The 14,643-nt window shown below is 36.0% G+C and overlaps 1 protein-coding gene and 1 pseudogene across 1 annotated transcript in view; one reads left to right on the forward strand and one right to left on the reverse strand.

Moving 5' to 3' along the window:
* The window catches only part of AGTPBP1 (ATP/GTP binding protein 1), a 219,950-nt gene that overhangs the window by 65,834 nt on the left and 139,473 nt on the right, over window positions 1-14,643 (forward strand). Inside the window, exons 8-9 of the mRNA XM_006875881.1 lie at window positions 9,500-9,537; window positions 14,211-14,419. Coding sequence (XP_006875943.1) covers window positions 9,500-9,537; window positions 14,211-14,419 — 247 coding nt within the window. The remainder of the gene's footprint in view (window positions 1-9,499; window positions 9,538-14,210; window positions 14,420-14,643) is intronic.
* On the reverse strand, window positions 982-1,348 carry LOC102841958 (annotated as a pseudogene).

A 14,643-nucleotide genomic window follows, 5' to 3' on the forward strand; every position in this document is an offset into this window, starting at 1 on the left:
GGTTTCTACCTATAGTTTTATGTATTGCAAAGGCTCCGCAAGAAAGCCTTGTTCACGGGGTATGCTGTCGCCTCATTTTAGGTATTCCAACCAGTCATAGGCAGAAGACGGACTTACAAGCCTTCTAGTGTGATGTTTCTGACTATTCCTTTCTCTCCCTCTCCAGTGTCTACTCTGTGCTGCCCGGTCAGGGAAGCGCCGAAAGTTCTCTCTTCGCTGTGGTTTTTGATTTGTTCTTTCTGATGGATAATATGACATTGAGCATCTTTTCATGTATTTGGTGGCCATTTGAATACCTTAGGTGAAATGTGTATTCAGGTTCTTTGTCCATTTATAATTGGATTATTTTTCTTTTCATTATATGTATATGAAGCTCTGATATTGTAGTGGTTACGAGTCAGGCTAGCTGTTCCACGGGAGAAAGATGAGATGTTCTGTTCCCGTAAAGATTTACAGCCTCGGAAACCCTATACAGGGTTACTATGAGTCGGAACTGACTCCACGGTACTTAACAGCAACATGAAGCTTTACATGTATTTTGGTTATTAGATTCATGTTGGAAATATGGCTTCCAAAGCTGTTCTCTCAGTTAGTAGCATGTCTTTTCACTTTTTCAATTAATTCTTTTTTATTTAAAAGAAATGTTCAAATCTAGAAAGGATGGTGGCTACAACACATTCCACTACAGAATAGCTTCCAATTTCTTCATACAATGACCATCACTATTGTTCCATAATACAGATTCATGTGGGAACACTTGCCAAAGGTTTTTTGTCAGGTCCAGGAGATGGAAAACAAAGCATGTCCTAATTAGTTACCTGTAAGCTCAGTTAATATCTTTGGGGCAAAGCTATATAATGTGGCCATACTTTGTTAAACACCTGCAAACTATAGAATATGTTAGCTCATAGCTAGTTTCTGCCCAATGTCTTAAATTTGATTCATTCTTATCTATGACTCTTCTCTGGCATGAAGTGGGGGCTAACCATCAAAGTCTGGAATGTCATCATAGGAGTATCCCCTTGTAGCCTTTAGATGCATATAGGCAATGTGAACGAAGGTGGTAGAACCCTGGCAGGAACACCAAGACGCCAATGATCAGGACAGGAATTGGCCCAGTCAGCTCCCACTTTGCTTATGTAGCCTACCAGCAGGAGGGAGCCTATGATAATAAGAAAGGGGCCAATCAAAAAAGCATGATGGCAAGTGCATTGGTTTTATAGGGGATCTTAGGAGGGCTTTTCTTAAACTGGAGGTCAATGTAGCCCTCATCTCTGCTGGAGAGCCTCAAGTACTTCACTTTACTACTGGGGATCCTAATAGCCAGGTTGGTACCAGATGCCATCATAACACTTTGACCCGGCTGTAGACGAAGTGCTTTGCCAGATCGCTTACACACAGAAAGCTTGCCCACGGTTAGCTGCTGAGTCGCCCAAGGCTATATGATGCACCCTACCCAGCTACCACCGTCCCACTGGCCCTTCGTGGGAGTCTGGGTTAAGTCTTTTGATGAATAAAAGTTTTAAACTTTTATGAGTTTCCATGTATTTATTTGGTCTTTAGCTATTTGTGCTTTTGTTTTTTACTGGATAGTTCACTGTTTGGAGTTCTGGTGTAGCGCTGTAAGAGCAGCTCTGGATTGCTAACTGCCTAATAGGTGTTTCAGTCCTACAAGTCACTCCTTGGAAACCCTATACAGAGTTGCTTTGAGTTGGAACAATTTGATGGCACTTAACAACACAACAACAATCCATTGTTGACAATTAGGCCTGACAGTGTTACTGTGTTTCTTCCAAGAATTTTATGGTTTTAGTTTGCTCACTTAGGTCCTTAATCCATTTTGAATGTGTTTTTGTGTATGGTGTGAGTCATGGATCCTGTTTAATTTTGTGCATGTGGAAATCTAATTTTTCTAGCACCATTTATTGAAGAGACTCTTCTTTTCTCATTGAATGGAATTAGCATCCTTTTAAAAAAATCAGTTGACCATAGATAGGTGGGCTTATTTCAGAACTCTCAATTTTATTACATTGGTCTATTTGTCTGTTGTTATATCAGTTATTTTTGTTGTTATGTGCCTTCTAGTTGGTTTCGACTGATAGTGACCCTGTATAGGGTTTCCGAGGAGTGGCTGATGAGCTTGAACCACCAACTTTGTGGTTCTAATGGACCTTTACAGTCCAGTGCATTAACCTACAGTGCCACACCAGGACTCCAAAGTGGGAGGCCAGTGGCAGAGTGCATGAACACAAAGCCTACAATATCTGATATTCCCAGGCCATCTCCCATCTAAGTACTAACTAGGCCTGACCCTGCTTAGCTTTCGAGATCAGGTGAGATCAGGCACATTCAGGTTGGTGGCCACATACCAATATCTGGCTGCCCTCCCCCCCACCCCCAACTTTTTATTATGAATTGGTGAAGTTCTACAGAGCAGATACCAGTTTTACATTTAGCAATTCATACACGTTTTGTTTCCCTCTCATGGATTAAAACTCTCCTTCCTGTTTTCGTTCCTCCTTCTTGAACAACCCTTCTGAACTTTGTCTTTGGGTAATTGCTAACCTTTTGATCTCCAGAGATTGTTCTAAGATTTGCATACCTCACGAGTGTTATTGTTCCCCTTATAGGCCCGACCATTGTTTGTATGAAAATTGAGCCACAGAGTGAGGTCAGTTGCAGACTTAATGGGTGACTAAGAGTCATAGTCTCAGGAGTTCTGTCAGTCTCTACCTAACCAGTAAGCCTGGTCTCTTAGGATTTTGAGTTTTGTTCCACATTTTTCTCCCATTGTCTAGTATCATCTAAAGTTATCCCTTACTGACCAGTTGGTAGTGGTATCTGGACACTGTCTAGTTCTGGTCTCATGGTCATGGAGACTGATGTCCAAATGTCCTGTTAGTTGATTGGACTAACAGTTTCCATGTTTCTTCAATTTTCTTTACTCTTCTTTCCTTCAGACAGGGAGAGGCCAATAGTTGTACCTTAGATGCTAGTCTTAACCTTTTAAGACCCAAGACACTATTCACCAAAGTAGCATGTAGAACTTTGCCTTTGTGGACTATGTTATGCCAGTTTACCTTGGTGTGTGTCCCCTGAGACTACTGTTCTGAGCCTCCAGGCCCAACAACTAATTCTTCAAATTGTTTTAGTTATGTCTTAGAAGTATTCATAGTTTGCATCCTGTGTGCTCGTCCACATTAATGGATATATTTGCAGCAAGGCAAATACTCATGTACAAATACCCCTGTCACATCTTTGTATATATTTGTGTGTATACTTTTACTCTCCCTTCCACAACTGTTTAGCCTGTGTATTTATACAGTTGTATATTGCCTTCCCCTTCACCCAAGTAAAAGTGTATTAATTTCTTCCCAGTTTTAAAAACAGTCTGTTCTGCCATGAAATCCATTTGACTTCCTCTGTATTCGGAGGTTGTGTAATTGTACTGTTCCCTCTTTTTGCTCAGTAATTTGTCTTTGTTACAAGTTGATCTCTCTGGTCCCCTGATTTCAGTTTTGTAGGTTTGATTTTTGGTGGTGTTGTCATGTATGTTAGCGTCAGGTTGTTGTCTACTGTCATTGGTTCTCAATCCGAAGAACTCCATTTAGTATTTCTTGTAAGGCTGATCTGGTTTTTATAAATTCATTTAATTTCTATTTATCTGGAAATGTCCTCATTTCATCTTCATATTTGAGAGGCAATTTTGTTGGGTATGTGATTTTCCAAAAGGGAAGAATACGGTCAATATTTATCAAACTGAAGGAGCTGAAGAAAAATTCAATCTTTAGCTTACAAGATTGACGAATTCTGTGAGCAGATGTTGAATGATGCAGGAAGCATGTAAAGGAGATGGAAGGAATATACAGGGTCATTGTATCAAAAGGAATTGGTCTTTGTTCAATGATTTAAAGAGCAAGCATGTGATCAGGGATTGGTGGTACTGAAAGAAGAAGTTCAATCAGTACTGAAGGCATTGGCAAAAGACATGTTCCTAGGAATAGGTGGAAAACAAGTTGAAATCTGTCCACAAACTGATGTAGTACTGGATGCACTCATTAGTCTATGTCAAGAAAATTGGAAGACAGCTACCTTGCCAACTGATTTGAAAAGACTCTTATTTGTGTCCATTCCAAAGAGAGATGACCCAATGGAATGTGAAAATCATCAAATAATATCACATATAAGTAAAATTTTGCATAAGATAATTAAAAAATGGTCGTAGCAGTACACTCACAGGAAATTACCAGAAACTCAAGTCAGATTCAGAAGAATCATGAAACTTGGGATGTTATTGTTGATGTCTTGGCTGAAAGCAGAGAATATCCGAAAAATGCCTACCTGTGCTTTATTGAAAATGCAAAGGCTTTTGACAGTGTGGATCATAACAAGCTATGAATAACACTGAAGAATGGGTACTTCAAAACATTTAATTGTGACCATGAGAAACCTGTACATTGACCAAGAGGCAGTTAAAATACAACAAGGGAACTCTGAGTGGTGGTAAATCAGGGGAGATGTGCACCAGGGTTGTATCCTTTTTCACCATATTCTTTCAATGTGTATGCTGAGCGAATATTTTGAGAAACTGAATTTATGTGAAGAAGAGTGTGGCATCAGGATTGGAGGAAGACTCATCAAGAGCCTGTGATATACAGATTATAAAATCTTGCTTCCTAGAAGTGAAGAGAATTTATTTCTTTTCCTTGTTTTATTGGTCTGGCTAGGACTTCTGATGCAGTATTGAACAGAAGTGGTGAGAGCAGGAAACCTTGTCTTGTTTCTGATTTCAAGGGGAAAGCTCTCAGTCCTCATTAAGTATAATGCTGGCTGTTGGCTTTTCATATTTGCCCTGAATCATATTGAGGAACTTTTCTTCTGTTTCAGTCTTCTTTAGGGATTTCATGAAGGAAGGATATAAGGTTTAATCAGATGTTTTTTCTGCAACCATAGATGTGATCATGTGATTCTTTTTGTCTTATTGATGTGGTATATTATACTGATTTTTTTCTAATGTTGAATCATCCCTGCATTTCTGGAATAAATCCTGTTTGGTCAGGCTGTGTGTCTTTTAATGTATTGTTGGACTCTGTTCACTGTTATTTTGTTGAGAATTTTTGTTACTATATTGGTCTATAGTTTTCTTTATCAGGTTTAGGTGTCTAGGTTATGTTTGTTTCATAGAATAAATTAGGGAGTATTCCCCCCTTCGCTGTTTTTTGGCTAAGTTTAAAATAGTATTAAGTTTTTCTCTAAATAACTGGTAGAATTCCCCAGTAAAACCTTCTGGTCCAGGACTTTAAAAATTTTTTAATTTAATCTTTTCATTGTAAGTTTTACATTCAGCAAATCATATACTGTCCCCATGTTCTGTTCGAACAACTGCTTCTTGGTCCATGTACAGATTACTCAGGAGCACAATTAAGTGTTACAGAATACTCATACTTCGCAATGTTGTCCATAGCTTGTCGTGATCCACACAATCGAAAGCCTTTGCGTAGTCAGTAAAGCACAGGTAAACATCTTTCTAGAAGTCCTGGTGTGGCGGTATGTGTTAATCTGCCAGACTGCAAAGCCGTTTGAACTGCAAGGTTGGCAGTTCAAGCTCACCAGCTGCTCCTTGGAAACCCCATACAGGGTCACTATGAGTCGGAATCGACTCGACGGCACTTCACAACAGCAACAAACATCTTTGTGATATTCTCTGCTTTCAGCCAAGATCCATCGGACATCAGCAATGATATCCCTCATTCTACGGCCTCTTCTGAATCCGGCTTGAACCTCTGGAGTTCTCTCTCAATGTATGATTGTAGTCGTTTCTGTATTACCTTTAGCAAAACTTTACTTGCATGGGATATCACAGAGATTGTTCAGTGATTTCCTCTCTTTGGAATGGGCACAAATATGGATCTCTTCCAATCAGTCGGCCAGATAGTTGTCTTCCAAATTTCTTGGCAGAGATGAGTAAGTGCCTCCAGTGCCACTTCACTTTCTTCAATTCCTGGTGCCTTGTTCTTTGCCAATTCCTTCAATGCACCTTGGACTTCCTCCTTCAGTATCATTGGCTCTTGATCATATGCTATCTCTTGAAATGGTTGAACATTAACCATTTCCTTTTGGTACAGTGACTCTGTGTATTCCTTCCATCTTCTCTTGATGTTTCCTGCATCATTCAATAATTTGCCCAGAGACTCCTTCAGTAACGATAGTTGAGGCTTGAATTTTTTCTTCAGTTCCCCCAGCTTGAGAAATGCTGAGCGTGTTCTTCCTTTTTGGTTTTCTGATTGCAGATCTTTGCACATTTTGTTGTAATATTTGGCTTTACTTTCTCGAGCTGATCTTTGAGATTTTCTGTTCAGCTCTTGTACCTTATCATTTTTTCCATTTGCTTTAGCATGTCTATGCTGGAGAGCAAGTTTCAGTGTCTCTTCTGACATCCATTTTGACCTTTTCCTTCTTTCTTGTCTTCTCAATGACTTTTTGCTTTCTTCATGTATGATGTAGTTCTTGATGTCACCCCATAACTCTTCAGTCTTTTTTAGTGTTTAATATATCAAATCTGTTCTTCAGATGATCTCTAAATTCAGGTGGGATATATTCAAAGTCATATTTTGGCTCTTGTGGGTTTTTTTCATTTTCTTCAGCTTCAGTTTGAATTTGCATATCAGTAATTGATGGTCTGTTCCACAGTCTGCCCCTGGCCTTGTTTTGACTGATGATATGGAGCTTTTCCATAGTCTCTTTCCTCAGATGTAGTCAATTTGATTTATATGTGTTCCATCTGGTGAGGTCCATGTGTATAGTCGTCTCTTATGCTGTCTAAAGAAGGTATTGGAAATTAAAAAATCATTGGTTTTGTAGAATTCTATCATGCATTCTCCTGTATCATTTCTATCACCAAGGCCATATTTTCCAACTACTGATCCCTTCCTCTTTGCTCCCAACCTTTGAGTAGAATACATAGTATGTTGTTTTTAGGTGAAGTGCTGTATATAACTATAGTTGGTTTATAGTGTTTCCTGATCTTCTTTCTAGATGTTCTGTTCAGTATTGAAAGTATTATATGAAAGTCTCTAATTGTTATTGCAGTACTGTCTTTTTCTCCCTTCAGCTTTATCATTGTTTATATGTTTTGATGACTTAGTGGAGATTGCATGCAAGTTGATGAGAGGGCTTAAAAATTCATGGACAAATGGAATTAAAAAACAGTGGAATTTGACCACAAACTTTTTGATGTCCCCATGTACATACGAATGCTTAATCTTCTTAATTAATTGACTGTTATCACTTGTCCATGTTTTACTCTTTTAATGGTCTTGCCATGTAACAAGTCTTGCCAAAGAATAGTTTTTTTCATAAGTTGCACTTCACTCAAAAGAGAACCATTTAGTTCCATGTAAGCATAGAACCAGTTTAAAGCCTTCCTTATTTTAATAGTTTTATAATTTCACGTACATTTTATTGTATTACTCTAAAATTATGGAAAGTTTCTTACTGATATTTCAATGCATTGAGAATCCAATACACAACTTCATAAAGCTTATTTCCTTTTTAGAAAATACTGTGCTAAGTATATCTATAAGGAGCCCTGATGGGACAGTGGTTAAATGCTTGGCTGCTAACCTGAAGGTCAATTGTTCGAACCCACCAGCTGCTCTGTAGAAGAAAGATATGTTAGTTGGCTTCTGTAAAGATTTACAGCCTTAGAAACCCTATGGGACAGCCTGTCTTGACCGTTCCCATGAGTTGGAATTAATCCAATGTCAGTGGCTTCAAAAAGTTTGTGAAAAAATTGTATTACCTATTTATTCCATTTATTCATGAATTTTTTGAAGCCCCCCTTGTATATAACAAAACATTTGCCATTTCAACACTAATTACATACACAATTCAGAGACTCAGTTCCATTTGTCTTGTGTGTGCGTATCATCACTGTCTGTTCCCAGATTTTTCTGGCATCTTAGCAGTCTTGCTGTTATTTTGCACATATGATGCAGTGGTTAAGTGCTCGAAAGTTCACTGGAAAGGTAGGCGATGTGAAGCCAGAAGGAGAAAGCTCAGTCTGCTTCTATAAAGCCCTAAGGAGCAGTTCTACCCTGTCCTATATGGTTGTTAAGAGTCAGAATCAACTCAGTGGCAACCTTGCTTTTTAAAAAATCACGAGTAAGTCTTACATGGATGATTTATTTGTGCAAATAAACCAAAGCATAACTATTAACAACTTGCTCTAGAGGCTGACCGTAATTGTTGAGCATTTGCTCTGTATTTTGTCCTGTGTTATTTTTTAAGGTTTTACTATGAGTCAAATTTGTCTTAAACTTACTTACTTCTAATCAGTTATGTGCTATACCTTTCCCCACATTTTAACCTATCACCTCTCCTTTGACACTAATGTATGCAGCTTCTACTCTATTGCTTCATTTTTGCTTTTTAAAAAAAGTACTTATTTGATCATTTTCCCTAGGTGTTTACATTTTCTTGCCTTGTCTAGACTGTAAAGCTATCTGTAGAGGAGATGTTTGTCTTGTAATTTTTTATTCATGAAGAACCTGCTGTTGTGGGTATCTAGTAGGCATTCAATAAACACTCAATAAAGAAAGAAATGTTTAAGCTTGAAAACAAACATTTTAATGCACATTAATTAATCTACTTGAAATTTCCCTGCAAGGTACTGTAGTTTGTAGCCATATATTTTGAAAGATAGTGCGATTCAGTGTTGTTTCTTCAGTAACTCATTTTAAAAGAATGATTTAAATAAGTTTTTCATATGCTTTGTGCATTTTTAAAGTTGATTTATGGCAGTTGATACCACCATGTTTAACAGTATTTGTTATAAGCACCTTCAGTACAACAAGAGTGTTTGAGACATCAGTTAGGCTCCTTAAGTCTTACTGTTGTATTATGACTAAACAAATATTAAGGGCTTCCTCTCTCCAAGCCCCTAACTTCCAAAATATTTTGCATTTTTTGTAACCTTTTTATATGAAGATTGTTGCTGGATACAGCTGTGATAACTTGACATTGCTAAGATACTTGATACAGCTAAGATACTTTCAAGTTAGAAAACTAACAAAATAGATAGAAATTTGGAATTAGGAACTGTATTTTTGTTAAAGCTTGTTTTTGTGTAAATCCCTTTGTGAATCAGAGCTTATGATTCCTAAAATCGTGTGGGTCATTTGTGAACTGTGTTAGGATCAAATACAGATAAAGTAATTTATTCCATTTATCTAACTCTTCTGATAAAAAGACTTAGATGATCCTAATTTTTTTCTTTAAAAATTTTTTTTTCGTGTTTTTGTAATGCTACTTAAATTTTAGATCAGATGTTAAGATGGAGAGATATATGGTGAGAAGCACCATATGTAATTGTTTATACTAATAAGGGTACATTTTGTAGTTAATAGAATACTTACTTATCTAACAAGATTGTCTGGAATTACTATTGTAGATTAATTTTACTAGTTTTGTTGTTGTTTGTGTTTTCTCATGTTGACAGGGTTGCTTTAGACACTCTTGCTGCATTGCTAAAATCAAGTAAGTTTTTAAACACTAGAAATAATAGATTTTATTTCTCTGAGTATTCTGTCTACCATTTTAAAGAAACTGAGGCTATAGATTTAGTGTATGGCCAAACTTCCAGAGTGGTGTAAAGTTGGATTATGATATATTATTGTAAAATATGATTGATCTTCTAGTATAGTTGGTACACATTATAATTAATGTCATATTGATTGAGCTATTTATTCAGTATATTTATATAATTATTCAAGTACATTGACTTCCTATTTATGTTATTTATGTAAATATAATACTTTGTTAACAGGGAAAGTAATATGTAAATGTTATATAAAGCATTGTATTTTTTAAGTGAAACTTATGATATTGAGAACTTCTGCTATGAGAGTATCCTGAACAGTATTCTATCTTTTGATAACAAATGCTTTTCACTTAAAAATCTTATTAGAAATTTTGTTTCTATCATAAATTCAAATTTATCACATTAAAGGAGCGAAATCATCAGTATAAATTTTTAGTCTAACTTCATTAAAAATAAAGCACTGTTTATTTTCAAAACTGAAGCATTGGGGTAAATGTGTCTTACCTTTGTATGATACCTTTGTAGACTAATCATCTACATTTATATGTTTTTTGTATCTCCAATATATACTGAGTATTTTAGATAATAATTTTTATTGGCAGTACCAGCGATACTTATTAAATAAAGGATACTTCCATGGAAGATTAGTTTATTACAATCAACATTTAACTACAGTCACATTTAATCCTAAATCTCCCTGTTGGTGACTTTAATGTTCTCCACTCTTCCAGGGGAGACATAATGAGCAACAGTTCATAATAAACTGCCTATCAAGGGTAAGACTAACTTGCCCTTAAATTTGAATTAAGTGTAAGTAAAAAATTAAGGTTAATTCTTAAATTAACAGAGGCATACATAATTTTATTTGTAGTAGAATAGAATAATAGGATAACTGTTAAAACCAAACTTACTAGAGCTTAGTAATTGTTAGATTCACTGACTGATAAGTCATTAATTATAAATAATTGAAAACTTAAAACCCTCGTACGTTTCAAGTATTTTATAGAAGTGAACTGTATAATAGAAGTGTTTTATAGAAAGAATGACTGAAATCTGGTATTTTCAGGTTCATTTAGTTTTCATTTTACTTTTTCTCTAATTCTTCAAAGGGTAGTGGGCAAATATATTTGTTTATTCCATCAGGAAAAAAAAAAAAGTAACTGATAAGTAGAATAATTGTAATTTATAGTTGGTACGCTTTCAAATGACACATACCCTAAGTAAATGAAATTTTAACATGAAAAATAACATTTAGTAGTATATAGTATTTTAAATTTCCCTGGCATTTTGGTGCACTAATTACTTTTCTTTTAATTGCCTTTTTTATTTATTTATTTTTTTAAAGGGTGAGGCAACATTAATTTACTTTAAAAAGGACAAATTAACTAATTAAAAAAAAAATTGTGTTCAGTTGCAGACTACAGATCGTTCTCTTAGTCTCCTTTAAGGGTTACTCGTCACCTGTGTTTGAGTTATGAGAAACCATGGCACATAACCATCACCATAAGAAATTTCAGTATTTTTCATAAATACTGTTTATGCTATTGGCATTTCCAGTAGAAGCACAGAGTTTGTAATAGGAATTACAATGCTCATAATGGCTCTAAACAACTATGTTCAGAGTTAGTAACCTAAAGGCTTACGTACTCCAATTAGTGTAAGCAAAGTATATATATTCATTTAAAACACATGAAACTTTTGTTGGACACAGCCTTAGCAAACACTTGATTCTCTTGGCAGACTTCTTTTGGTTTTCTAGTGTCAAGCCATCATTTCTGAGAGGCATTAATAACTTAGATTATCTCAGTATCTTTACATTGTGTTTGTTGTGTTACGTGGCACTGTGATTAAAGCGCTCAGCTGCCAATGGAAAGGTTGATGGTTAGAACCCACCAGCAGCTCCATGGGAGAAAGATGTGACAGTCTGTTTCCATAATGATTGTTGTTGTTGCTAAATGCCTGACTCATAGTGGCCCTGTGTCAAGTTTCCAAGGAGTGGTTGGTGGGTTTGAACTACCAACTTGTGGTTAGCAGTCCAGTGCTTATCCACACCAGGACTCCATAAAAATTATATATAGCCTTAGAAATCCTGTGGGAGCAGTTCTCTTCTGGCCTACAGGGTCAGTATGAGTTGGAATTGACTTGGATGGCAATAGGTTTGGGTTTCGGTGTTAGTACATTTGGAAACTGCAGTACGTTTTTCAGGTATCTAAAAGTAGCAGAGCCTTACTCTTACACTGATTTTAGTCTTTATGCCATGAACCAAGGGGCCATTTTAGGAGATTAGGAAGAGATTGGGATTCCTTTGTAATGGGACAACTCTGCTAGATTAGTATTCTGCATTATCTTGCAATTGTTGTAATTGGTCCACAAATGTGGCTCTGGGTGGCTCACGATTTTGTTATGATTCTCTTGTTGCCATCTTATCAAGATAAAATGTTTTGGTTAAAAATCTTATATCTCAACACTTTAGAAATAATAAAATCAGGTCACATTTGTGGATTTATTTCTGTTAATTCTACTCTGATTAAATTGGCCATTTACAGAAAAACATCTCAAGTAGTTTTCATTGAAGAAGTAATGACTGGAAAGCATTATATTCAAGTCATCTCATGCTCCTTACATTTCACTGGCTGAAAAGTGATATTGAGTATATTTAGCTTAGTTGTGTATGGCATGGCTATTTGTATCATTATGGTGTAATTGCTGTTGTTGTTAAGTGCTGTAGAGTCAACTCCGACCCATAGTGACCCTGTATAGGGTTTCCGAGGAACAGCTGGTGAGCTTGAACCACCGACTTTGCAGTTCAAACGGCTTTGCAGTCTGGCGCATTAACCTACAGTGCCACACAATAGAAACATATATGGAGTAAATTTTAATGAAAACCTAACGTTTGTAATAAAATTACAATGATGATAATAGCTTTTAACAAAATCATATTTATAGCTAGTAAATAAAAGATTGTGTATTCCATTTGGTGTAATTAAAGTAGATATATTTGTAAGTTTAAAAATACATAAATCTCTTATTAGTTATAATTATTAACATTATTAACATTTTATTAAAATTATTATTAACATTTAAAAAGGTTAACTTTATTTTTATTAAGATTTTCATACTTATAAACCACTAAACAGCAGATGGGTTGGTTCTGGAAAATGTTGTCATTTGCCCTTTGGAACTCATTGTATGAAGGTCAGTCAAAAAGTATTGCTACTAGGGTTCTATCTCATACATGCACAGATTTATTCCAAATGTAACTTGTGTAGACATGTTTCTGCGATCAGCATATGGTTGGAGACAAGTTCTCTCAGTAATACGCTTGTCTTGTTAGGGTGCCTTAAACCCAAAAAAATGGATATATTTTTGCCATGGGGAATTAAAAAGCTATTTTGAGATCAGAGCTAATACCAAATTTTTAACAAAACTCAAGTGGACATCTTCTCAAATCACTGAAGCTTTACCACAAGTGTTTAGGAGTGGTGACCCACATAAAACAACAGTTTTTAAATGGGTTGTTATCAGGAAGACAGTCAACCTTGACAGGTAAATGCAGAAACTGAAGCTGAACTCCAGAAACTGGTGGAAGAAGACTGTAGAATTACCATTAATGTTATACTTAGTAAAGTTATTGGGATAGCATGGTTAGGCATTTTCAGTTTTAAGTGAACATCTTGGTTTTAGCAAGCCATCAGCTTGATAGGTGCCAGGATCATTGTGTGAAGACCAGGTAGCTCAAAGAGCTGTTTTTTTCTTGTTAGTCTTCTAAACAAAATTGAAATGAATGAAGATGATTTTATGGAACAGATCACCATGAGGGATGAACGAGTCTTGGATTCATTAATGTGATCCAGAGAGCAAGGTCCTGTCAAAATAGTGGCTTCCAAGGGAATGTGTTGGGCCAGTTAAATTCAAGGCAGAGAGATTAGCGTAGAGGATTATGGTGACTGTCTTTTGGGATCCCCAAGGGGTAATCTTCATTGATTGTCTTGGAGGACACAGGATGATCATGGGGGCTTATTTAGAAGAAGTTTTCAGAAAATTTGAAACTACAGTGTTGAGAAAAAGACCAGGAAAGTTGCACTGAGGAATTTTTTCCCATCCTGATAAAGCAGCTGCTCATTCTTTCAGGGTAGCAAGGGCTGTTCTTGGGGAATTTCATTGGGAACCCTGTTTAATCTATAGCCCTGATACTACTGCCCCTTAAAACTTTTTTTGTTCACAAAATACAACATTTAAAAGGAAGATGACTTATGTCCCTCAGGGTTGACCAAACTTCCATTTTGATGTTGTGTAAATTGAAGAGCCTATCGTTCTTTGGGGAAGGCTTAGAGAGATAGAAGCAGTGCCTTCAGAAGTGTGGGACCAAGATGGAGGAGATGTACATTTTGATATTTTTGTTTAATAAAATTTTCTGTGATTTGTGTAGCAATGCTTTCTGGCTTACCCTCATAATTATTTATTAGTTAAGATGAATATGTGGATGTTATTTTTTCTTTTGGGAAGAAGAAATTAAGAATTAATTGAAATGTTGAGGTAATATTTAAATTTTTATTCTTTTTTCTCATCATCTCTTTTAATATTCTTTCTTAATTTTCTTTTGTCAAAGAAACAAATGCCAGGAGAGCTGTAGACAGAGGATATGTCCAAGTACTTTTATCAATTTATGTAGACTGGCATCGTCACGATAATCGGCATAGAAACATGCTCATTCGGAAAGGAATTTTACAGAGTTTAAAAAGTGTTACAAACATCAAACTGGGGAGAAAAGCATTTATTGATGCCAATGGGATGAAAATTCTGTATAACACTTCGCAAGTGAGTTTTTGCTTCCTATTATTGTGATTATGTACTAATGATACAATTTGATTTGAAGCTCAATTGATGTTACAGATACTTAGAAAATAAAAGTATTGAAAATATATTTAAACATATTTTAAAACCAAAAACCGTGTCTCACATATGACTGTAGATTGAGTTGGAGAAACTAGTTGGTTTCTCTGCAATGTGAGAGTTCTAAACCAACCCACCCAAGGCATCCC

Source organism: Chrysochloris asiatica, unplaced genomic scaffold, assembly GCF_000296735.1.
Source record: "Chrysochloris asiatica unplaced genomic scaffold, ChrAsi1.0 scaffold00344, whole genome shotgun sequence".
Lineage (NCBI taxonomy): Eukaryota > Metazoa > Chordata > Mammalia > Afrosoricida > Chrysochloridae > Chrysochloris > Chrysochloris asiatica.